This window comes from Eleginops maclovinus, chromosome 12 (assembly GCF_036324505.1).
Source record: "Eleginops maclovinus isolate JMC-PN-2008 ecotype Puerto Natales chromosome 12, JC_Emac_rtc_rv5, whole genome shotgun sequence".
Taxonomy (NCBI): Eukaryota; Metazoa; Chordata; class Actinopteri; order Perciformes; family Eleginopidae; genus Eleginops; species Eleginops maclovinus.
The window spans coordinates 25043344-25068949 of record NC_086360.1 but is presented as its reverse complement, the minus strand read 5'-3'; the positions used below and the strand labels follow the sequence as shown (position 1 = coordinate 25068949).

At 41.8% G+C, this 25606-nt stretch overlaps 3 protein-coding genes across 4 annotated transcripts in view; 1 reads left to right on the top strand and 2 right to left on the bottom strand.

Annotated features, from left to right (window-relative positions):
- The window catches only part of adgrv1 (adhesion G protein-coupled receptor V1), a 110271-nt gene extending 106053 nt beyond the window's left edge, over positions 1-4218 (bottom strand). Inside the window, 3 exon segments of the mRNA XM_063896298.1 lie at positions 331-426; positions 3218-3367; positions 4033-4218. Of these exon segments, the coding sequence (XP_063752368.1) occupies positions 331-426; positions 3218-3367; positions 4033-4218 (432 nt within the window).
- Positions 4219-17895: 13677 nt separating this feature from the next.
- lysmd3 (LysM, putative peptidoglycan-binding, domain containing 3) lies at positions 17896-21936 on the top strand. The gene is made up of 3 exons (XM_063897999.1): positions 17896-18053; positions 19770-20047; positions 20251-21936. The coding sequence occupies exons 2-3, from the start codon at positions 19781-19783 to the stop codon at positions 20959-20961; spliced, it is 978 nt and encodes a 325-aa protein (XP_063754069.1). The 5' UTR covers positions 17896-18053; positions 19770-19780; the 3' UTR covers positions 20962-21936.
- polr3g (polymerase (RNA) III (DNA directed) polypeptide G) lies at positions 21667-25565 on the bottom strand. 2 transcript variants are annotated; one of them, XM_063898000.1, is made up of 8 exons: positions 25496-25565; positions 24885-25019; positions 23538-23667; positions 22879-22944; positions 22749-22805; positions 22601-22665; positions 22309-22437; positions 21667-22205 (listed from the first exon to the last, which is right to left on the bottom strand). In XM_063898000.1, the coding sequence occupies exons 1-8, from the start codon at positions 25532-25534 to the stop codon at positions 22116-22118; spliced, it is 711 nt and encodes a 236-aa protein (XP_063754070.1). In that variant the 5' UTR covers positions 25535-25565; the 3' UTR covers positions 21667-22115. The 2 variants fall into 2 exon arrangements, with proteins under 2 accessions (XP_063754070.1, XP_063754071.1); XM_063898001.1 differs by lacking the exon at positions 25496-25565 and adding an exon at positions 25207-25466 and having other exon boundaries at positions 21674-22205.
- Between the last annotated feature and the right edge of the window lie 41 nt (positions 25566-25606).

Genomic DNA, 25606 nt, shown 5'->3' with positions numbered 1-25606 from the left:
AAGCACTCTATATATTTAATGTATAATATATATTTTATCACTATAATAAATGATACTTATTATTATTATTATGATTATTTGTACTAGTGTTTGGATTAATATTATTCCAGAGATCTCCTATACTCAAAATAATTTGCAGTAATAAATAAATACAGACTTTTCAAAGCTGCTGTGGTTGACATATTTGCAATAAAACAACTTGTAATTAAGAATAGTAAAAGATGATGGATTCATTTTACATATAGGTTAAAAATGATAGGATGAGAACAAAGTGAAGAATCAAATAAAACACATAACAAATAATGCATGTGGAATAAAGGGGTTTCCTACTGAGTTGAAGGCAATTATTCCAAAGGCGTTGTCGTTGGACAGGATGGTAATGGTTGCCTTGTTTGGTGTTCCCACTGTCACACCATTAGAGGAGCTCTGGAAAGCAGGGAGGATTGAAAAGGTTAGATAAAACCAATCATTACAGTATGTACCTGAAGGCATCTTAGCCTCCCACTGACACTCTGGGTCATGTGAAAAACCAGAACGCCAGCCTTATCCGTTGTCTTCACTTAATTTCTGTGCTCCCACTGAGGGTCCCCGGTGAGAGGGCACAAAGACAGGAAGTGCTGCTCTCAGCCTGCTTGATTTGTCAGTTTAGCTCACAGCGGGACGCCTCTTCAGGGCCTGTACTGTGCTCTGTAATTCAGCACTAAGACCTGAGAAACTTCACCAGGCTTAAAAATCACACAGCGACTTCGTCAGGCTCACTATGTTAGTTTTTAACTCAACAAAAAGAACCAAATACGTGCAAAGAGGGTTTCCATTTTTCTGAAGACCAATAAAAGAAAAACCACAGCCTTGTTATTTGGTGTAACTTCCCAAGATTTCCATCGTTGAGCAACATTTTTACAAGCATTGCATGGCTAAACTGTCCTAACATCGGAGCTGAATACTTTCACCAAACCTTTGAAATCCATTTGCAACAAACCAACATACGTGCCTCGGCTAATTAGCATATGTGCTACAATGAGACGTATGACTTAGTGTGATACACATAAAAACAAAACAACATTATGCAAGTGATGGGCATGCTAAGGTGAGAGAAGACAAAGGAGAAAACGAATAACAAGAAAGTGATTAGGCCTCTCGCGTTTCTCCTCTATTCAAACAGAGCTGTAACAGAGCTTTCTTTAGCGGCTCAGCTGTTGTATCACAGACACTGAATCCACACGCTGCCACATAGCCAAGACACTGACTGAGACAGGAAGCTGCTCACACACTTACCTTCCCCCGATTAAGACATCATATTCAAATCAGGAGCGATTCAAACAGACAATTCAGCTACTTAAAAGCCGGGATTGTAACACACGTGTAACATATCATAAACTCTGCAGCCACTGATCTTATATGCTCTGACCCACTGTGTGTTTTTACCTTCTGCACCTGCTCTGGTACACACCAATTCTGCACTATTATATAAAGTATATATAGTATATATTTGGGGCGAGTAGAGAAATTCTTGTATTGTTTTTACCTTTTTGATTGCAATGCTACTTGGTCAAAGTGTTCGTCCAAAGTTAAAACTGCTTCGCCAAATGAAAATCTGCTCAAGCGTCGTAGGTCTTTTGAGAAACTCTATGAAACAAGCTACCATATAACATATTGAGGCTGGCTAAAACGTTTTTGTTCTGACCCCAACCAGAGACAAAGAGTTCCACGATTTAAAGAGGTTCGACTGAAGCACACAATCTTGAACATATTGTGATTAAATGATGTTACATGTCTTTTTGTTTCCTGGTTTTAATATTTCTCCTTGCTGATGTTGTAAATGCAGCTGCTGTGAAGGGAAAGAAATGTCAGACCTAAACTGAAAGTAAAGTATTGTATCATTTATATCGAGTCATTTTCTATCCTATTCCCTTGTGGCAAGATTAGTATATCTTAATTAAAGCACATATAGCAGGTTTAACTGTCAGGCATGATAAATGAACCCTGATCAACCCTCTATTTCTCACTTGTGCTTGATGTACGACACCCCTTGTAGTGCACATCCATCCTCCAGACAGGCCTTCAGTAAGCCGATAGGGTAGCATTTGGCCAAAGCTTTGTTTCCGCTGTAGTGTAAACAGAAGGGCTAAGTGGGCCTCATCTGGTCTTTCACTTTGGTAGCATGCAAAATACGGGGCCTGCGCTACTGGATTTTAACCAGATGTCAGAAGAAATGCAGCGTCAATTTGAAAATGTTGTGAAGAAAGTCGCTCTCGCTGACAGCTGTGCAGAGTTTTTGCTGTTTTGTAGACTTAAATCGCTGACTCACATCGACCTTTGTCTTTGGTCTTTTAGTGAGGGGTTGGACAGGCAGACAGCAGGACCAGCTCCCAGCTCATCAATCAACCTTGACAGCTAAAGGCTACGTGAAACCATGGAGACAGTCTCTAGGTGTGAGGCATCCTGGGATGGGATGGTGATTCAATTGACAAGAATTTCCAATGTTTACTTATTAAAAAACATGTTCAAACATTCAAAGGTCTAAATCTGTTATATGAAAGTACCCTAACGCCAACGCAAATGCTAACCAGCCAAAATGACAGCCATCTGTTCTTCTCTTTTTTACATAAACTGGACTAAATGAAAGAGGTTAGTGTGTTTCAAAAGTCTCAAAATGCATGACAAGATAAATGGGGTTGTAAATCCATTGATTCATTGTAGCAGGCTGAGCTTTCATCAACAATAGTGTGTCAATTGCAACGGTGAACACACGACACGTACAGAAATGAAATCCTCGGAACGGACATGCCCATCGAAGTGAATGGGGACGGTGAATAAGGGGATCACTTTAATCTACTGTGTGGTGGGGCTGTGGCTGTGGCTGTCAAAGTTAGTTTCTGCTCACAAAGGTGTCTTTTAGTGGGGAACCTCAACATTCAACCCCACCCAGACCAGCCCAGGAGAAGCCCTTTATAGCACACACATCAAAAGACCCTGCAGCTCAGACGCTCCCAGGCTTACTGTGGCCCCCACTCTCTATTGCTAAGGAGATGGGGTGAGGGTTAAAGACGGTCAGGCAGGGGCAGAATTAAAACACTTTGTGGGAAGTAGGAGTGGATTTCCAGAGAGTAAAGAGAAAGGAATGATCGAGAAAGGGAGTCATTGACAGAAAGACCAAAATACAATCCAAAGACTTTGAAGGAAAGAGTAAACTGGCGCACAAACAATACGCACTTACCTGCAGTCTAAGGTTAAAGGTAAAAGTCTCATCGGCTTCTGGCAAGTTGTCATCTTTCACAGCAATAAAGATGGTCTTACTGGACTCAGTGGACAGCAGGAACGCTGCAGCGTTAATGGACTCAAAGTCTCCCGTGTCAACTCCCTCCAGCTGAGTGAAACAAGAAACATATCCAAATGCATAAATTGCTATTTAACTCAAATAAGATTCTATGTGTGTTTTCTGCACATTTGCATCCATTTGAAAGTGTGAAATGAAGACAGGAAAGGCACGTGAAAGATGGAAACAACTCGGCACGATAGATTAAAGACGGGTATGAATTTAGGATGCTGCAGGTACATGACTTGTATAAAAATAGGACGCCCTGGGCAGGATGTTTTATCTCTTCCCAACAAAAGATAAAAGTTTCTGCTTGATCTTCAGTTGCACATGTGTCTATGCCCATTCGATTCTGGGAAGGAAGCCTGATATTACACTCTCACATCAACTACTCTGGCAGCTCAAGTGTAATAATTAATGGCAGAAATCTGGTAAAGATATCCAGAAGTAAGGAAACCCCCCCACCCCCCCAACCCCTCTCCACTGCCCGGTCAGCTTTCCTTACCGGACACCAGCTGTGAGCAGCTGACACCTCATGTGGAGGTTGTAAAGCCTAAACCAACAGAGTGATTTCAGAAGACACTCTGCTTACACCCTGTGTGATGAAGGTAAAAAGGTCACTGATTCCCTTCTTCATTAGACATAAAAAGGTGGAAGCTCAGCAACACGGCAAGGTGGTTAAAAGTGCAGTGAGTGTGAGTGTGTAGATGTCCTACCAGAACCAAAGCAGTCACATTGACCGGGTCTCCCACTCTCTCCACGACCAGCCGGACCACAGCTTCCTCGCTCTCGTTGACAACAAAGTCAGTCTGCCCCAGAAACCGCAGCGTAGCTGACTCAGACGATGTGCCAGGGACGGACAGCGCCAGAATCCATCCAGCAAGCAGGAGGACAGGGAGCATTCCTACGAAAAAGAGAGAACCATGAGCCTTTGTATCATCCTATTTCATTTTGAATCTGTTAACATGTGCTTGCCTCTTCATTTAATATGTTAGTCTACTGATCTTGATTGTGCCGTTAGTCTGCATGGTTCCCTTTGTTGTTGCATTGTACATTTCCCAGCTGTGTGACGCATGAAGGATTTCAATTTCTGATTTTTGAAGAACAAATAGACATATATTGAATCGAAGCAAAGGCTAATATTGGTATACTTTGAGAAGTTATATAAACTCGAAAGGCAAAAAAAAGCTAGAATTTTAATCATTCAGTGTCTAGTGTCACATATAAATACACTCCGGATTAAGAGATGTGTTCCAATACTGCACATATTCTGTCAGAAATGCATACAAACACTACAAACACTGACATTCGAAATACAAAGTCAGTGTGGATCAAAATGAATGTGATCTACGGGCAGTATTGAGTGGCCAGATGTTCACATGGCCTGACTTTTGCTGGTCATTGTGGTCTGAATGATTCATAACATTATTCCATCATTTCAACAGCTGTTGTCCACATGTTGCCATAACTGTTAAAGCAGTTGTTGTTGAATGTATCTCTTCAGTGATCACATGTATTATACATACATGTGATCACTGAAGTTAGATTCAGTATTTCAGCACCAGCCTCCCGTACACTGCAAACACTCTCGTCTTTCTAATTATCTTCCTCCAATCATCCTCTCATCTCTTCTACACCCCTCTGCCCTCCTCTTCTCATCTGCCCTCTGCTTTCCCTCACCCGGAATAATCTTAAAGCTGGATGGAGCCACTAAGACAGTTGTCATGGTTAACACAACAAAACAACACAGCATGACAGAGGGGTGGAGCCAGCCTTTAGCCAAATTCTACCACGATGTCCTGTCTTTCCCCTCCATGCTTCCTCTTACCCATTCCATTCATAACTCGCACCACACACTTCTGCCAACAGTATGAACACGTAAGATCTTTTTTTCTTCTAAATTGCTCTTAATTACAAGGTTTAAAAAGAGCATCAGCAGCTACGGCGGATGAAGTCATGCTGTTTGGTTCTTTTTTTTCAAAAGCAGAAATCGTTTGGGGAAAGTTGGACATTGAAAATAAACCATTTTTCATATGTTCCATTACTGTTATATCAATCTAGAGTTATTCTCAGTAGTGGCGGGTGCTTAAATAGCAACTATCCATCAATCAGTGTGTCAGCACAGAGGGCAGAACAAGACACTGTGTCACCATTAGAGGTTCTAGGTTGACAGTTACAGTCGGAATCAATCGAGGAAAAGTGTGTTTGAGAGTTTGTGTAGAGGCGGTGTGAAGTGTGTGTGGATGTGTAACACACAGGCACAGCAATGGAGGGATTCCTGGGAAATCCATCAAAAAGGATTTAGACCTGGTGGGGAGGCTGGACAGTGGGGAACAGAGGGTGAGGTTAAAGGGGGAAAGAGAGGTGAGTGTGTCGCTGGACAAAGAGAATAAATCCTGTTATTCGTCCTCCTGGGGTTGGGAACTTCTTGCACCGCTGACCAAGAGCTTGCTTTTTAACCCTCTCCCTGGAGCTGCCTTACACACTTAAAGTCTACACTAGTCTAGAACACACTCTACTGGGAAATGGTGTACCTGGGGGTGTGAAAATGTATAGCATGTGGACACCTGCTAGTGAAGCTGATTGGACAATTAAGGCCAACAAAATTCTATTTCAGTCATGCCAATAACTCATTGACCATATCATGCAAAGCTGAAGAAGTTGTATGAATTGTAAAGCTGTGAAGGTGCTGCTGAGGAAAGGGAAGGTTAATATCAACCAACATACTTATTTAAACTCCACAGAAGATGGTATTATGTTAAAACAGCAATTAAATGCACCTACTGACGCACAGTAAAGGAGCTAGAAAGGAAGGGATTGTAGGTGTTAAATAATTTTGACAAAATAACCAACTAAAACTTACCAGGCTGCATAAAAACAAATGCCTTTAAGGATGGTAATGCAGAGCCAGCAAACATTACCATGCTAACAAACATACACACTGCTAACTGCGGCCTGAGGCAAACGGGACGTGACAGAACTTCAGCAGTAGCACATGTTGAGCTTTCACTAACTGACAGTAAATATTCAGCTTATGGGACAAGTTGTTGTTTCTGAACCAGAGCGGTTTGTTTTGAGTAGGCTACCACCGCACACAAAATGCTGCCACAGCTGGTTCTTTGAGCCTCCCTCTGCTAATTCTGGCATAATTCATAAATCCTTAGCACTTCTTATGAATAACCTGATTAATAATTGCATTTGGTGACTATAAAACCTTATATTACAGGCTGATATTTTGAGGGACCAACAATCTAGGGTAGCCTTAGCCTTCTCCAGCCTTTATGTCCTGCTGCCCTTGCTCTTAATCACCACCATGTCCTTGCCAGTTTAATTTCTTTCAACAGCAGACCGAATAAAGCGTACTCCTGTTTCTTGCCTTTCTTTTCATTGGTGCCTTTATCAGCTTGACCTTGACTAACAAGTCTCTTTTAAGCTTTTCATTTTCGGGAAGGAAGGTTGATATAACACATAATTCTTTTTCTCAGGCTCTTTGTCATGTTTGGCTTCTTTTTCAGAACAAAAAGTCAGACTTCTCTATTTCTTCAGTTAATCTGCCTCAAAACCTCACTTCCAAACTCCCAAAGCATTGCCTAACATCATGTGGACCACAATCTTTTAGATGGATGATATGGTTGCAAGTATCCCACCCTCTTAGCTCCCCAACCCCCTCCTTAAAAACAGAAGGGTGGTCCCTTCAGCATCCACTGACCACGATGCCGCACTCTTCCAAAGAGGATAACACAAAGCAGATGCTGTGTGGATGGCACGGGTCGCTTTTACAAGCAGCAGGCCAGTTTTTGTGCTGGCATCGTGCGTTGTGCCAACCCTGACCCCGGGGGTTAGGTGACCAATGGTCTGTCTGTCACAGCAAAAGGCGGCATGGAGCGCCTGGCGCAGACCTCTGACATTGATAAGGCTGGGAGTCAGAGTCCATGTAGAGAGGTGCACAGCGGCACAGTTGCATGCATACAAACATTCACATACAAGGATGCATTGGAGCAACTAAACTGTAGGATCTCAAGGCTCAGAGAGACAGCTGGGTGACAGGCCAGGACACTGGAGAGCTCTGAAATGTCCATCAAAAATATTGCGAGGCCAAAGGAACATAAAATGATGCTTTGGGCCAGGACTCTGGGACCAGGCGCTCCAATAAACCACAGACAGCACCACAACTGAAGAGACTTCACATTCTGAACATTTAAAACAGCTTTTATTGACATCGTCTGTGACTCTAACCTCAGACAGCTGACTATTCTTTTATGTTACATGACTTTATTTCCTGGAACTCACATACCATACAATAAAATATGTATTTATAGTACAGACTAAATATATGGTACATATTTATCCACAACAATGAGTCATCGAATGTACGTGAACATACGTCAACCAGCTCCAATGAAAATCAAGCCTTGGCGTGTATCCTGCATCGTTATAAACAAACACTAGGTTACAAAAACCTCATTAATGTATCATTAGACCATGACATTGAACCTGCTTTCACCGTAACATTTTTTTGTTAATACTTCCATCAAACTTCTTTCTTCTTTTCAACATGCCAAGTCATGTCAGATGTTGGTCCTCTGGCACAAGCAGGCTTTGTGTTTGCCAGGAAAGTTTATTAGCGCCTGGCATTGTGTTACAACAGAAGTGCCACTAAGTCCACTCGTTTCACCGGCTAAGCTCAGATCAAAGCAGAAGGGAACTATGCAAAAGCAGAAACACACACATGCACACATGCACGCACTTACACATATGTACTTCATGAAGAGGATTCCTTCAGTATGTGCTTGTAATCACTCCTCTGCCTCCCTTAATAATTCACATAGTGTATGTTAACCGTTTTACCTTATTCTATTTTTGCTATTTTAACTCATACGGTTACTTACTTTTGTTATTTCCTAATCCTATTAACCTGTTAATGTGTAATCCTACCTGTCTCTCATTCCTGTTTCTGCAAAACCTGAATTTCCCTATGGGGAATAAAGTGGGGATTTCCCTTTCATGTAGTGAGTTACATAGGTTTTAATGCATGTAAATGATCTGCAAATGCTAAATTCCCAACGTTCCTTGCCTGAAACGCCTCCATTTGACTCCTTTGTTTACTTCAGTAACATAGTGACATCATCACTAGGTAACACTCGCGCTTCTATTGGCTAGCACTCCAACACATTGTACGTGAAAGGCTAAGAGGCGGGACATCTCTAAGCGGTTTATCAATCACAACCAGCTAACCAACCAGAGCAGACTGGGCTCTGGTTTCAGACAAAGGGTGAAAAGAGGTGCTGCAGCACAGGCAGTATGAGAAAAATAAAGAGGTTTTTGAACATTAAAGCATGGAGACGTGTCCCAGTAGAGGCACAACAAACAAATATCAACCTGAAATTAAGCACGGCCACTTTAATAAAGGGTAATCTTATCCTAGATAGCTCCTCTTCCTGTATCTCTGTGATGGATAGCTCATCAACAGAGAGATTTCCCAGCAGGCTGAAACATGACAAGAACCATGACCAGTCACCGATGATAACATCAGCACTGGTCATCGGTGGTTTGACCCCATCACCTGTCAGCCCTTTTTAAAGCAGTCTATAGGTGTTAGGAGCCTGGTTTTAAAAAAAAAACATTACATTGGATCCCTTGCAGTCACTCACACACACTCATACACACACACTCCCTGATCTATGTGATATCCCTGTCGGAGGTGCTGAGGAGGTGTCTGGTTGCGGGGCTGCTCCTGGGGTCAGCCGCTGATGCCTCTTGGGTTTCTGCTGACAGTGGCCTCTGTGTCGCAATCTTTAGCGTGAATTATTCAATGAAAGTCTAAGACTTAAAGGAAGGTAGTAAGCGTGACAATGCAGGATTCACTGTAAAGCATGTGCGGAAATTGTCATCGGGATGTTGACATACTGTCAATTTCTGTCAGTTAGTAAAAATATGGCTTCAATTTCCATCCAGTTTTGCTACTTTGGCTCCCTGAGAGAATCCCAAGGTAAAGTACCAGCCTCTATAATCATAGGCAATGACTTTCACTGAGAATACTCTATATGGAAGCTTTAAAAGAGGAAAGCAATACTCTTACTTCCTTTCTGGTAGCGGGCATGTGGGATAACAGTCTGGAGAGTTTTAATCAAGGGCTTTCCCATGAGGCACCCCTGCCTTGAGGCTTCCCTGGTCCTGAGACGCCCTTGGTGAAAAGCTTGTGGTTATATCTGGCAGTAAGTGACATGCACACATAGACACACACACACACACACACACACACACACACACACACACACACACACACACACACACACACACACACACACACACACACACACACACACACACACACACACACACACACACACACACACACACACACACACACACACACACACACACACACACACACACACACACACACACACACACACACAGTGATCTCAAGTCTTCTGACACTGGGAGGCCTTCAGTGGGATCTCATTCATCAATCTTACAGCTCTGGTCGGTGATATGGAGTCAGTCTGGCCACAAAAAGAAACTACTCTGTCATTAACATCAACTAATATAACAGTGTTCCTGGAACGCTTGCGTGTTTCCTCAGGACAAATTCACACTAAAAAAACCAAGCAGTATGACGGGTACGGAGAGAGAAACAGAAAAGTAAACAGCAACACAGAGCCAGACGGTGTGGGAGGCAGATAACATACAAAAAGAGCTGATGATATGCCGCCGTATATCAATCTTATGTATAATGTATAGGATGACGGCTAAGCCAATTCTTTGGGGATATTAAAATGGGAAATGGAAGTGCCTTGTGGTCGGAAGGCTGGGTTATTATTATCCAGAGGGCACACTTAATATTAAAAAATCCTAATATAGGCAGGCGGAGGGCAGGGTGCAAGAAAAATATTTATTCAAACCAATGATACCACAACACAAAACTAATCAGAATCCCTTTATTCGTCCCACAGAGGGGAGATTTTCATTTGTACAGCAGAAAGAGCCAAACACAGCTTGATACTATACCCAATTAAATCAAACCAAATAATGAAGCAATTGTGCCGTTTAATACATACAATAAATGCTGCTGGTTGTGTAGAAATGCTGCTGTATTAAAAATGCTTTCTTTATTGGATTGTTTTCTGTTTGAGCTGCACTTCATGTTAAGCGGGGCCACCAGCTCAGTGTGTGTTGGGCCCCGCCGCACAAACCACCCACCGTCCGTTCTCAGACCGACCTGGCTGCGGCTGCCATACCCGGTCAACTCACGAGCCCATAATTGCACTTCACGTGCAGTTTCTCCCTCTGGTATTTTTAGATCAGTGAATGTTCTCGTCGTACTGAGAAGATTGGGGGAAGAAATTAAGAAACTTAATAAGCGAGTAGGGCAAAAACATACATCATTACATCTGACAAAAGCTCTGTGTTACTCGTTTATTTTGTAGAGCAAGGCCCTAAAACAGAATTCTATTTATTTTGAGGAGGAAAACCTACCATTAGTCCGACAAGAAGGGGGGGAAAGAGGATGGCAGTGTGCTGAATTGCAGCCAAATTATGCCATTCTGCATAAGAGGGAGAAAACACTTGAATGAGACCTCTCTAAAGAACAAATATGCATGAGGTCAGCCTCGCAGCTATTGTCAGAGGATACTTTTCAACCAGGCATTTCTCCTTCAGGGGCAAGAGGCTGCCAATCAAGTGTGCATTTTGCTGTGAAAAGGAAACAGAGAGAGGGAGAGTTTCTCCGAGGTATTGTCCACACGGCCGTGGTCGGCTGCTCTTAAGTTGAGCCAATGGCATCTCGCATCCTTACCTAAAAACAAGACTTTTTTTCTTCTCTAGCAGTGCTATAGAATAAATACAGAAAAAGGAAAGTAGTTCCTATTGAGTAGTAACCAGTGCGTGAACCATTTGGAGAGTTCCAGTTGGAGCATTGGCTGACTGATTAGCCCATATGACACACAGTGATGGAGGCAGACAGAAAAGCACTTTCAGGGGATTAAACAAGGTTGTGCTCTCCACAGCCTCGCAGACCAAAGGGGCCAAATTAGAAAAAGAATTACTTCATTGCATGTAACTGGTTGGGCCTGGATGAAATGCTAATTGCATTTCAAAAGAGTTCCTAAAACCGAGAGGCAAACCAGAACGGGGCGGTGTTTTCATTGGAGAAGAAGCTGCACTTTACGATTCACTGACCAGAGAACAATTTTAAGTAGCATGCTTTTGTTCGCTCATGCTCCTTTTTGTGTTTTGGGTGCATTTCTAAAATTGCCACAGTACTCTTTTTCTTTTGTTTCTCCCACGGTTTGGCACGCTGTTCGACTCCAAACCATCCTATTCAGAAGCACTCCTTTTCTCACCGCTCTAGTCTATCACTCCTGAACAAGGACCCACGCAACACACACATTTTCAGTACAGTAAGTATGGGAGCCTCGTTTTGAGTCATTGGACGACTGAAGGGCCAGATGGCAGGACTGAGGAGGAAGCACATCACTGAACAAGGCCGGTCAACAAACCCTGATGAACATACAGAAAACCGTTGTAGTGAACATTGGTTTGATTGAGCAGATGGTGGTACTCACAGGTGCTCACTCTGAACAGGACATGCATGTTTGCTGTCATACACCTATCATAAACACAGATATTCATATCTTATGTTGCACTGAATGACATTTAGCTGTAATCTAATATAAATCTCTTTTTAGTGCTTCAAATAATAAAGATGCAAGTACGCCTTTTCTATATGTCATCAAGTTATCCTGATCTCACAAAGCTATAATCTATAATGAAAGGCATCCAGAGAAAGTGGATAAATACATCTTTTACAACAATAAACACACCCCGCCACCTCTCCCGACATGCTCTGATCTCCCACCCCCACCACCTACTCGAGGAATTCCTTTGCCATGACCAACTACAGTACAATGAGGGGAGTGAGAGATAAACAGAGAAAGACAAGAAAAGAAAGGAAGGAAAGAAAGAGGGGCTGGAGTAAGGGGGACAGGGCAGATAAGGGGGTGCGCAGATTAGTGTGTGTGTGTGTGTGTGTGTGTGTGTGTGTGTGTGTGTGTGTGTGTGTGTGTGTGTGTGTGTGTGTGTGTGTGTGTGTGTGTGTGTGTGTGTGTGTGTGTGTGTGTGTTTGTGTGTGTGTGTGTGTATGAAATACCATGCTAGGTTGAAGGGTAATGGAGAGAACTTAGGGTCGGGCAAGATTGATCTAAGAGTCTTAGACCTCCATCAACAGGTTTGTGTTTTACATGGGCTGACAACTCTCTCTGACACACACACACACACACACACACACACACACACACACACACACATACACGAGAGGCAGTGGTGGTATTAACAAAAAAGGAGGGGTATAAGGATGGATGGCCATGATCTCCTTCTCGCTAAACACACAGTGTGAACCACTCAACCTGAGCTGTTAAAAGGACAGGAAGCAGGGGCCACCATGGGATGTGTTCCACGTGTCTCCCCCAAACACATATTGGTGAGGGTTAGAACTCATGGGGATTCATGTCCGAGAAGAGGGACCCATGTGGGGATCTGTGTGTTTAAATAATGGGATCAGTGAAGAGCAACCAAAGAGTGTTTTCATTTATCAAACAAGGCTGCAGGGCAGGTTTATTGCTTTGGGATAATAATTGAATGATCAAAATAAAGATTTCCTGCTTTCAACAGACCTCGGGACTTAATTCAATTTGTACAAAGTCTAGCCAAGCTAATGCGAGTCAGAGGAAAGAGACTTCAAAAATGTTCTTGTACTCCTCACTGTCTTTTGACACTTGCGGAAAGGATGTTGCTCCGTGTGGTTCCTGATTTTCCATCCAGTTTACATAAAACAAAGCAGCTTTAGTTTAACTGGATTTAAATGCAATTACAATGTTATGTAGTGCACATTAAATCAAATGGATGTTTTGACTGTTAAAGATTAATTAAAATATCTCTGCTGTTCCTTTCAGGGATCATTGTTCAACATAATGGAGGAACTGCTCATGCATTACTCTCGGCGCAGCGGGGAGAGTCTGGCGGTATATGAGGCCACCGGCTTCTCTAACATCACAAGAGGTCAGAGTTCGACTTAAATACTCGAGTGGAGATGCTGGGCAGCTGTGGGAGGGCATCTCATCGCCTCAACAAGATATAACAATAAGTGTGTGTGTGTGTGCATGTATACGTGTGTGTGTGTGTACAATTATGAGAGTTGACAGCGAGGTCATGGCCGAGGGTTTGCTGCAGGGGCCGAAACTCTCATCCTCTCACCGGGGATAATACGCGTTGGATCAGACCCGCTGAGGAAACCGCAGGATTGTTGGACATCGCTGAGGGCCCACCATTTTCCTGTCCCTCCAATCCAACGACAACAGCTACTAAAACTTAATACTGCCTCCTGTGCATTAGCATGAGCTGTGAAATGATTTAAGAAAACAAAGGATTCAAATCCCAAAGAACTTTCTAAAAGACATATTTACAGCTCGAATATATGTCCACGCTCTAAATCTAAAGGCAACTTTATCAAAGGTCTCCAGACATAATGGCAGGTAGGTGATGTGTTTTATACGTCTTTGGGGAGCAACCTGAATGTGCATTAGAAATTAGCTAATGCAACATGAGCTTCATCAGGTCTTAGCACTTAAATGAATTATTTAGGTATAGGACAGTGCCAGGGCGATCATCTTTAAATCTGAGATGATGATTCCTCCACTGCCTTCAATACTGTTGTGCAATTTATACTGCCGTACTGTTTATAATCCTGATGCTACCTCAGTCACCTTTTAAGCTGTATTAATGCTTATTGTTTGTGCCTTTTAATCTGCACTGAAGATGCACCTTTTCTGCTCTAACACTGTAAAGTTATGTGCAATGGGACGAATAAAGGACTCCATATTTCTACCTAACACCTAACAGAGGAAGCATGTCCAGCTTAAAAGACTGTTACATAAAAAATAGAAATATACTCATGACTGAGAGCTACAGTGCAAACATGTCTCTCTTTAACCCAAATGGGTCTGTTTCAATGTAAATACATGGGGTAATATTCAATTAAAGTATTTGAGCTGTTGTTATATGTTGTGCAGAGCATCCCACTACAACCTAAGATATATTTTTTATATTTCATACTCCGGTTATATTTGGAAGTTATATTTTATACGGAAGATACATTTTAGGTGTTGTAAAAGTGCATGCACAAATGTATTGCTAATGATCTATTGCTCAAAACTTCCCGGAGCGGCAAAATGGCTTGTTAATGTCCAAATTGTACCACCCACTCAAAAGATTCCCATTGTGTTATCTGGATGGTGAGGTGTGCAAATTGCTATAGCCACTGGCACATTTTTACCTCCATTCGGCTGGTAAACGGTGCTAATGTTGTACCCTGGCTATGGTTCATAAACCCAAATGAGCATTGAGTGAGTGCAGTCAGCTCCCAGCACCGTGTGGAGGCAGCTTTAGAGTATACATCTGTTTTGCACCAAAGGATTATGATTTGTTCTACTGCATGGTACATCTTAGGAGAAATGGTAATTTGAGGGAGTATAATGGGAACGTAGGTGCAACATTTTATCCTCTCAAGGTGTGGAAATGAAAACCAGACCATAACTAATACAAGCTGTATAGTGTGAAGGTCTGTTGGTCTTCTCATCTCACATAATAAAAAATTCAAACGCAGAACACTCACCAGACAAGAATAAGCTTCTGCATAAAAATAAAACGTGATACTCAGCACTGATTCTATTTGTTATTTTTAAGAGGACATGGTAAGCAACAGAAAACATGTAAGAAAGCAACCAATTAAGTTGTGTTGCGATGTGTGATGAATATCCAGAGAGTATCTACAAGGCCATTCAATTGAAGCATATAAATGTCCTTCATTCAACAGATAAAGACATTCTTAACAACTATTGCCCCCAACAGTGATCCATGGTGCACATATGAGCGTTGGCGGGCACAGCCTGTTGCCGGGTGGTTTAATGTATGTAGAGTTGAGCCTTCATCTTCTATTCCCCTCTATCCCCACACACTGGGAACGCAAGCCCTTCTCTTCGCCAGCTAACATCAATCTCACCACGTCAGCCATGTGCAACACTTCAGCACCTTTCATCAATGAACAGGCTCTGTTTATGGCACTGTCCCCCTTTTGTAACGTGCAGCCATTAGGGGGGTGAGACAGAAGGAAAGAGAGGCAAGCAGTAAAACAGTTTCCGCCCAGTGAATCACATTCAGACCCTCACACAGGCGGCTGGGGGCTGACCCCTGCCAGGCGATGACATAAACACTGACAAACAAAGGACCTGAGCTCTGAGTGTGGATCTTATAGGACCTACATCTACAAGATCACACCAACAGTGTGACCCACGGGTTTGGCATGATGGAAATAGACATTGTGGGCGGGAGAGAACTGAAAATGTGAACATTTAAGGCAGATTTTGATGTTTCTATCCAAACAAAGGGGCACGAATGTCCAACAGATTGAACAATGTCATCCTTCTATACAATGATACATACAAGAAACAGTGTAGAGTGAGGGCTGGCGTTGAGGAAGAGCAGGTGTAAGTGCTGAATGGATACAGAAGCAGCTCCCTCCCTCCCTCCCCAGTGAGAAAAAAGGATTTAAGTCTGCTGGGGCTCCACAGAGGAGGCAACAAAAGGGATTTGCAAGAGACGCACCAAGATGACATCATGTCAAATCAATTAAGAGATAAGGTGGACATATTTAATTATTCAAGGATGGAACATTTTTGTAAAATAGGAAGCTTGCACATCTTATACGCAAAGAATCAGCAGCACAATGAGGCTCAACTCGTTGGTTTAACAGTAGCAGCACATGTGCGCAACTTTATGTGTGCCAAGATTACTTATGGCCCGAGTAAGCCTATAGATTAGCCATCGGGGCCAATATGAGAGGGTCTCCAGCTCACCATGTGTGGCAGTTGTTGTTTTATTTCCGAGGGAGAGAGAAACCCCACACAAAGCGCAGTAATCACACTGGAGATCCTGGATGTAACCATGGAAGCGTTTGTCTTCTCCTCAATGGGCTGCCCGGCCATTCATTTACTGATCGCGCTGAATCAATATTTAGGCTTTTCAATTTTATTAGCTGCTCTGAGGGGGATTCTTGGCACGATGCGAAAAGAAATTAGCAGTGGCCAACCACTTTTAATCGTTTTCTTATAGTGTTATACAATATGTCTGCTTGAGCTGTCTGGCATAATTGATGAGGAGTATCGCTACTCATGTGTTTGCTTTATACTCTGCGCTATTAATCTAACGCCTGGAGTCACCAATCATTACTGACTAAATACATCTGTTTTGTTTTATAACCATGCGTCACAAAGCAATATCATCTCTCTTACAAGTCTTAATTAAATAGCCCAGCAAAGTTTTACTCATCGCCACACATTTGTATTATTAACCGGCACATATAATGACAAAGAGAAGCATGTTTAAAAAAGACATCAGATGAATAGTTCCCACTTACCTGACACCTTGCTTGGACTCCTAGTCCAAAATTAAACACTATAATGTTATTGTTGAGGGTAACATCGATGAGTCCTCTTCTTCTCAAACAGCAGCCAATAACAACATCACGTTGTAGTGTTTACTTTAAACAAAAAACCTCGCTGTTTCACTACAGCAGCTTTGAGATCCCGGTGAACAACATGGGATAAAGCGTGTGTGTGTCATCTAACGGGACCGGGAGAAATAACGGAGACGGAGCGACCTGTTCCTCTCTCTACACACACTGCTCCGTGCTTCTGCAGCCATGTGAGAGCTACTGCTACTGTACACACACACACACGACCCACAGCTCCAACACAAAGATTAGTTTGCAGCTACTCAGACACTCCTGCTCGTCTCTCGGTCTCTGCGTAATGAGACAAGATGTTTTAATCCCATTTGTCTGTGTCTCTCTCGGTGTGGTGGAGGACAGCGCCACCCTGTGTGCAGAACAGCCATCTGCCCTCTTTTGTTGTCACTTAACTTTGCAACTGTGTTCTTCTTCATGAGTTTATTTGCTTTATGTCTTAGATGAATTTAAATTGCATTGTTGGAGGGATGCTCCCTGACTACACTGTAGCTACTGTGCATACGACAATAAAGCCTTTGAGTCTTGAAACCTGGCATATCCTGTATTTCAATATTCCTGTTGCTGCTTAACACCTGCATTTCCCTACATAGAGATCCATACAGTTTTATCTTTATCTTAATCATATCTTGTCTCGATTACATGTTAAGAGGATCAGTGTTTTAAATATATATATATACTTTAAAATACATTTGCATTTATGATATTAATTAGTTAAACTAGTTGAGTAAACTATGCATACGTCATTCTACTGGATTGAGACGTTGATTTAACATGACAGTTCGTATAATAAGTTAAAAGCAAGCAATCAGCCAATACTTAAAAGACAACACACATCTTGGGGGGGGGGAAAAGATCCTATCCTGACTTCAATCCAACATCGTGGTGCATGTTATGGTATCCTCGTGGCCCGGGTAAAGTCACCAGCAATTAGCTGTCCATTTAGCGCCATCTCTCGATAATAATTGAAGACGTCCTCTCAGTGGTTACGTCATTACGTCATTACGTAAACATTCTGTCGACGTGGCGTGAGTAGTTGCAGTAACAACTCAACGGTAGCTAGCTAGCAGGTAGGACGGTAAGCAAAGGTGAGACCGAAGAGAAGGGAATTATGGATATTATCCAGATCAACTGAATGATTGGGGTTCATCTTTTCAGGTAAAGATTATTGTTGACGACTTCCTACAAATATATCCTAGACCAGCTGTGACAACGGCTGATAGAAAGGTCCAAACGGTTGCAATCACAAAGCAGAAGGCTAGGCTAGTTAGCAATAGCGTAGCCTGTGTAAATGGTAGTTACTTTTCTATCTTTTCCCCAACCTGACATTTGTTTTAGACGTTATTTGGTGGCTTTAACGCGTGTCTTGGGTTTTCCTGCTGGAAAATATACTTCCTATATATATTTGTGAAAGGCATTGAAGAGTAGCATTAGCTCTGTTTCATATACTCATTCTTATTTGAATAGTTGCTGGCCAGTGATCTTGGTCACATCAGTCTTGCAAGCTTAGCTTTAATTAAACCCCTGCGTGTTTTAAAAGAAGATAATTGAAGTTGTGCATATAGTCAACATTTAAGAGTGCAAGCGGCTCAGCAGAGGTGGGAGAACTGCTCGCATATTATACTTAAGTAAAGGTAGAAGTACCAAAGAGCAGCAATACTCTGTTACACGTAAACGTCCTGTATTCGAAATATTACTCAAGTTAAAGTACAACAGTATTAGCATCAAAATATACTGAAGTTCCAAAAGTAAAAGTATTCCTTGGGCAGATTGGCCAATTTCACAATAATATATGTCTTGATTATAACTAATGATGAGTTTATCAAGCTGGGAAAGGTGAAACTAATTTGAACTCATTTTGAATTTGATCCAGGTGTATCCACAGGTTATTTTAAGAATTGATCATATTGTTAATGATTAATCTTTATCTGCAAGGTAACCAAATGTACTACATAAATGTAGTGGAGTTAAAAATACAATATTTACCTGTGTACTGTAGTGGAGTACAAGTACAAAGTAGCATAACATTGAAATACTCAAGCCAAGCACACATATCTCAAAGTGTACTTAGTAACTTAACACCACTGCTGCTAACTTAGCTAGCATCACTTATCGCCAGGAAAGTGACATTTGGTTTAAAGTGCTTTTCTCATCGCAGTTATGTCACAACATCAAACGGGGAACAGTTAGGTAACATTTTCTGACAGATATCACATTATCCACTGCTGTTCCTATGATCATAATCAGACATGTTTTTAAAACAGAGGACAAAGACATCTACAAGATTCAACGTACTGCCTTTAGCGTCTCTTATCAAACTAATGGAACACCAATCTTATCTCGTCAAGCTGTAACTTGGATGTCCTCGACTGTTAGAGAGATGGACTTCAGTCTTCAGTTTGGGGAACAGCCTCAGAAATGTATCATTGCTGTTGTGAACTTCTGAATCAGATAATTGCTGGTTTCAGAGACAGGGATAATATATATTGTTATATATGTATGGTTTGATTGGTTATATTTGTTAGTGTATCTGAAACAGGAAGAGGTTAGTGATGTTTATTGTTGTAATAGTACAAAGAGAGATCCCTATTAATACTCACTGGTACCATGATATTTTCTAACAAGTAAACAATGACCTCAGAGTCACCTGTATGTATGGAGAATGTTTTAATGCTCTACCTGTCAAGCTCGCAGTAGCCCAATTGTGCTTGTGTGCCTTGCACGACTGCACTTTAACATTAAAATAACTTCCTCCTTTTAACTTGAGAAAAACACCCTGTTAAAAAAAGCATTTAGTCTGACTCAAGGAAACACAAATGTTTTCCTTGGTATCGTTTTTGTTACTCAATCTTGTCTCTTCTCTTCCTGATACAGTGTAGAAAAAAATGTCCGGTATAAGCCAGCACTATGGATTCCAGTCCGCCACCATGGTGCAGCCGGCCAATGGCGGTCACTCCTACCTGTTTGGAAACAATGGCTCAGAGAATGACATGTCAGAAGAGGATGGGGAGAGCTATGAGCTGCGGCCTCGTGGCAGAGAGAGGCTGCGAAGGAGCACCTCCAGAGAGAGGATGGATGATATCATCTACCTGACCAAAGACATCCAGGAGGGGGACACCCTGAACAGCATCGCCCTGCAGTACCACTGCTCAGTATGTTTGTCACATGGACACTATCTATTAGTTTGGGCTAGCCTTGCTTTTGTTTAATAAGTTTTGTATTTAATACCTGGTTTGTTATTCTCTGGAGACCAGAATATTAATACCCTGTTTTAAAAAAAAATCTTTCAATTGTGTCTTGTAAGCAGAATTGTAAGCAGAATTGTAAATAGATATTTCTTCTGTGTGTTTCTCAGGTGGCTGATATAAAGCGTGCTAACAACCTCCTGACAGAGCAGCATTTCTTTGCCCTGCGTTCAGTCAAGATTCCTGTAAGGCGCTTCAGTGTCCTCACTGAGACTCACAGCACTGCGCCTCTCAAGTCTGCCTCCCCCTCGGGCTCCAGGCACCTGGCCCAGATATCACCCATAACCTCTCTCCCGTCGGAATCCTGCACAGACTCTTCTTCTTCCTCCTCCACCGACAGCGTAGAAGGATTCCTCCTGGAGAAGGACAAGGACATCGAGCGGCTGGTGAAATCCACGGGTCCGTCTCGCAGCAGCCTGAATGAGGTGGTTTCCTCCTTAACACTACAGCAACAGCAGCCACTACTAGGAGAGGCGGAGTATAAACCGGTGCAGAGAAAGGACCCTTATTACGGGGCAGACTGGGGCATGAGATGGTGGACGGCTGTGGCCATCATGCTGGTGGTCGGCATCGTCACACCAGTGTTTTATCTGCTGTACTACGAGGTTCTCATGAAAGCTGAAGTCAGCCATCACGGCATTCCTACACCGGCTCATGGCGACAGGCCTCATGGACCTCTCGACGGCAATAATGTAAACATTCCTGCGGGTAAGGACCACCATGCTGTGGAACATGCTGGAAAAGTTTTGAACGGAGATCCAAAGGGAGCAGGTGGCGATAAAGCAGGCGACGGTGAACACGGAGGACATGAGAAAACATAAGGAATTAGATCTTTTCATAATAGAAAAATGCCAACTCTAATAAAACCTAATAGAACTGGGTGAATGATCCCATTGTTGAGTAGTTTTTAAAGACTTAATGCAATCTGTCTGACGTGGACGCTCTTTATAGTGCGAACAGTCACTTTTGTAGGGTTAAAAGACATTCCTGGTGTCTTGTCAATTTACAGATATGTGCTTTTCGAAAAAGGAATATCAATGGCCTAAAAACAACACGTTTTGTGCTTTGCTGAACATTTTTTGAAATGGATCATTTTCAGAGTTTATATCAGGATACCCAATAGATTTCAGGGTATCACAAATGTTTGGGTTGAAGCTTAAAGCCGACTCGACTCAAAGCTAAAGAATCTAGGTGATGTTTTTGTTATCTGCATTCTCTCTAAGCTACCCTCAAACTGTATCAGACACAGCAGCACTTGGCAATTCCTGTTTGAACAGTGATGGAAAAGTATCTTTAATTCTCCAGGTTTCGATTAAATGCTGTTTATTTCTTGCCATGTATGAAATATTGTATTTTCTAATGCTGTGTGTTAGGGAAAGTATGGCTGCTGCCATTAAGTTTAATATAGAGCTAATTTATTTTAAGACTATTGTGCATTAGCCTTTACTTACAATATCAGTATTGGAAGGTACCAGTTAAACTATTTTTCAGAATTTCAATGAAAATCGCTTGAATTGTTTTTGCTTGCAGGGAGACATTTCTTTTCCATTTAAAAACCTCAGAGCGCATGGTGAGGAGAATGGGAAATGCACATTATTCCCACAGTGACTCAACTTGTATGATGTGAGATTTTAGACTTTGTTATATAGCCCTTTTTATTTTATCTACATGTCCACTTGATACTTTATGAAAAAGCATTACATGTTGTTGACAGTATGTGCCTTTCAACCTGTGGAAGTGTGCCACAGGCTGGAAAATAAATACATCTATTTTGAATAAATTATTGCCAGCGTCCACATCGTTTGGCATTTCTTATTTACACAAGTCTTTACAGAAAAGTTCCTCACTCAGGATCGCACAAAACAAAACAATCACTCTGCTACACGTTAGTTTCAACCTATCTACAATATTTAACTAAAACAATCACTCAATGATTGTTTACTTTAACGCAGTCTGCGTGGTTGAGCCTCTTCCTTCAGTATGTTCCCTCGCCATCGATGTTTTCGTCACTCCCGGCACCAAAATCTTCGCCATTGTCAAAATAGCTGTCAATGTAGTCGTTTTCCTACAGAGGAACAAAGATAGCATTATTACGTTTTCTAACATTGACCAGACATTTGGAGTCAACACTTTGGTAAAAGATTTCAGGTTATTGTTTGTTATATTACCTCTTCAACATCTTCTTCATCATATTCTTCCGCTTCAATTTCTTCCTCCTCCTCTCCCTCATTCCCTTTCTTCTTTTCGGCCTCATCATCTGATTTCTCAGGGTTCCCGTCATCTTTCTTTTCCAGTTCCTGAAATATAGACGACAACATTAAATTATTTACGTAAAACATTTGCTAGCTCGGAAGTACATCAGCTGTACTTGATGCCTACATAAAGGGGTACTTTATAAAGAGAACATAATAGTTCATGCAATATTTGGTAGCTGAAACAAACAAACGAAGACAAACTTACATCTAGTTTAGTCAGCATAGCATCTGATTCTTTGCGTGATATCTTCACAGCTTTCTTCTTTTTGACTGTTGGATTAAGGCATTATGTTATTGCTGTTCTAGCCGTCACACAGAAGTCCTATTATTTATTCATCGTATTTTTTCTTTACCTGGTTTAACAACTTTTTTCTTTTGGGGCATCAATTCTTTTGGCAGGAAGTTCCAGTCTAAAACATCAAGAATATTATCACCACTCTGTTTTTTGCTATATTTGCTGTAATGACCTGACAATGTATGTACCTGGAATCCAGTTGGTATCGTCTAACTGTTTTTGCTTCAGGTATCTCTCCGTGTATCGCTCCACTTCTGTTTCATGTAAACAAGGGACATTTCTGCTTCAGTAACTCTCACATCACACTCAGCTGTTTATCACAACCATGATTGCATCAACACAAACCACTGTGTGCTACTCCTGAGCAACAACAATATTTCATAGTCGGATTCAAAGGTCAGCAATTATCGTCTCCGTAAATATAAACAATTGAATTCGAAACAAAAGTGATTTGGACCTGATCGATCCTATTCCATTGTGGTTAAAAGGGACATCATTCTGTCATTACAAAACACTTACATTAGGTATCTGATAACATTTAGACAAGACATTCTGAAAACATAATGTACTTTTTTGGATACATTGAGCTCATTGCTGAATAAGGGAACTCGTAAAGGCCCTATCAGCACAGATCATAGAAATCATATTAAAGCCGACCGGATGAGCCAGCAACTGTAACTCAATATTCTGCAAAATATCTGCGTCTGTCTTTCCCTTTCCCCGATATAACCGTAATGAAATGCCTCAGTTCCTAAGTGCTGCATTATCTTCCCTCACAGCAGCCGATTGTCTTGCCATAGCATTTCTAACAGCCGTCAGGTTTCTAATGCACCGCTCCCCTCCTCACCTGCTTTATTGGCATGAGCCTTGATGTTGTGAGGTAGCCGTTGCATCGTTCCCCTCATTTCCTGTTTTAAGGCCAGCATGTAGTCCTCTTCCTCGCCATCTTTCAGCGGAACCGGCTTAAATTCTGTGTTCTGGAGAAGGAAAGATAGTACAAGGGAGATAATAGCCTTCCATATGACAGTAAAGTTACCTTTCACAGGTAGATTTGTTTGCCTCACGTAAACTTCTCAGCTGATGTGACAGATTGACAACCGTGTATCTCTTCAACAGTGATGCCATTTATTCTAATTTAACACGATATATCTTAGTTTTAAGGAATGTTTTAGCCATAAATATATTACAGTAAAGGGATGTATGGTAATAGGTTACAAATTGATCCTACATTGAAGTGAAAATGAATGATGAATTTCACCCTGCTCAATAAAAGGTGCAAAGACATTTCGTTATTAATGAGATAAAGTTACCACCCTTTTTCCCCCTGATTAAGCAAACACACACACAAACTCTCAGTGAAGCTTAAGGTGTGAGTGTGTTGGAGCTTGAAAAATGTCACATATACACTGCAAATATTATGTTAAGAAAAAAGTCCGGAAGAAAAAGCCTCGGGTGTTGTAATGTAGTCTCACACACTCTCTGGTCAGGAGTTGATACGCACCCAGAATGTTATCCAGATGTTATTACAGAACAAAGTTAAGCAAATTAAATGACGCTCACCATCTCTTGAGTTGTTCATCATAATGCAAGACACACACATAAATAACCACACTATAATCTTCTGCGGGTTTGGTAATATATATATATACCACCAAATTAAAATGGTCATGGTTAGTCTCTGTGAGCAAGATATACACACACATGTCATATATATCGTGTGCTGGATGTAATGTCCTTGAAGAACACCTAAATGCATAAGGGACATATGCACTATTGACAGAAGTTATGAGGAACAGGAACCAGTGAGGACCATAAAGATATCTGTGCCCGCCCCTATGGCTTTCTATTGCTTGCGTCATGCAGAAAATAACATAAGCATCCTAGAGCAACTCATACAGAAGATTGTCTGTTAGTATGAGAACAAACTTAACTTTAATATACATACAGACACAACATTGTTTTCTAATATATCATAATGGAAGTTATGTTTTCTTTTCACGAGTCTACTCTGTAAATGTCATGCATACGACTTTCTGATTTGTCAACTAATACCTTGAATTACATCATCCCTGAAAACTTCTGCCATACAAGACTTTGAGGTCTTATAGGAGAATTTGATATATTGCAATGTGATATGTCATCCGGGCATCTCTGCATTTCTGTGTGTGTGTCTGTGTGTGTGTATGGTACTTACTGGAAACAACGGCGTGGGCCCCGCCCTGGCTTCTGGCATGCTGCCCCTGCCGATGCCCAGAGCCTCGATGTTAAAGGTAAAGGCCCCCACTCCACGACCCTTGCCTGCCATGGCTGTATGGCTCCTTCTCTGTTCCTGCAACACAGCGTCCACATGCCTTTAGTCAACGTCACTGTCAAACACGTGTGGACACAATAACTTCATGTAACGATACCACAGCTTTATCGCATTTGGCCTGACTTTGCTTACTATGAGGCGATGGTCAGCATTGAAATAGTACACTGAAGACACATTGAGTCGTACAATAAGTTGTTATACTCACTATGGGACTGTTTGTAAATTTCTCCTAATGTGGAAACGTATCTCAGTGGCTTTTTAGTGGCATTTAGCCTTTTAGCCTCTACTAACTCTCCATGGTTTCACTTATTCAGTCTGATTTTCAATAACATTCAGCTACTCCGTTGTATCTATTGTTCGGCACTCAAAATAACTCCTTAAATTCACAGAATGTATAGTTAAACGTAATAAAGATGCAGGCTTTTCTACAACCAGCGTGGAAACCTGTGCATGGACTACACTCAGCAGTATGCGTAAATGTGGCGTTTACTCACCCCGCCCCTGAATGACGTAGAAGAAGGCGGGGATTGCATACAGCCAATAGAATAGCGCGCTTAATGTTGCCGTCACTCATCCGCTCGTCCAATGGGAACGCTCTCCTCGTA

Bases quoted from the DNA above. Each gene is read 5' to 3' on its own strand.
- lysmd3 (XM_063897999.1), top strand. From the start codon at position 19,781: ATGTCCGGTATAAGCCAGCACTATGGATTCCAGTCCGCCACCATGGTG. The intron at 20,048-20,250 runs GTATGTTTGTCA...TGTGTTTCTCAG, and splicing joins CCCTGCAGTACCACTGCTCA to GTGGCTGATATAAAGCGTGC.
- polr3g (XM_063898000.1), bottom strand. From the start codon at position 25,534: ATGCAATCCCCGCCTTCTTCTACGTCATTCAGGGGCGGG. The intron at 23,668-24,884 runs GTAAGTACCATA...TTCCTTCTCCAG, and splicing joins GGCCCACGCCGTTGTTTCCA to AACACAGAATTTAAGCCGGT. The intron at 22,438-22,600 runs GTAAGTTTGTCT...TCTATATTTCAG, and splicing joins CTATGCTGACTAAACTAGAT to GAACTGGAAAAGAAAGATGA.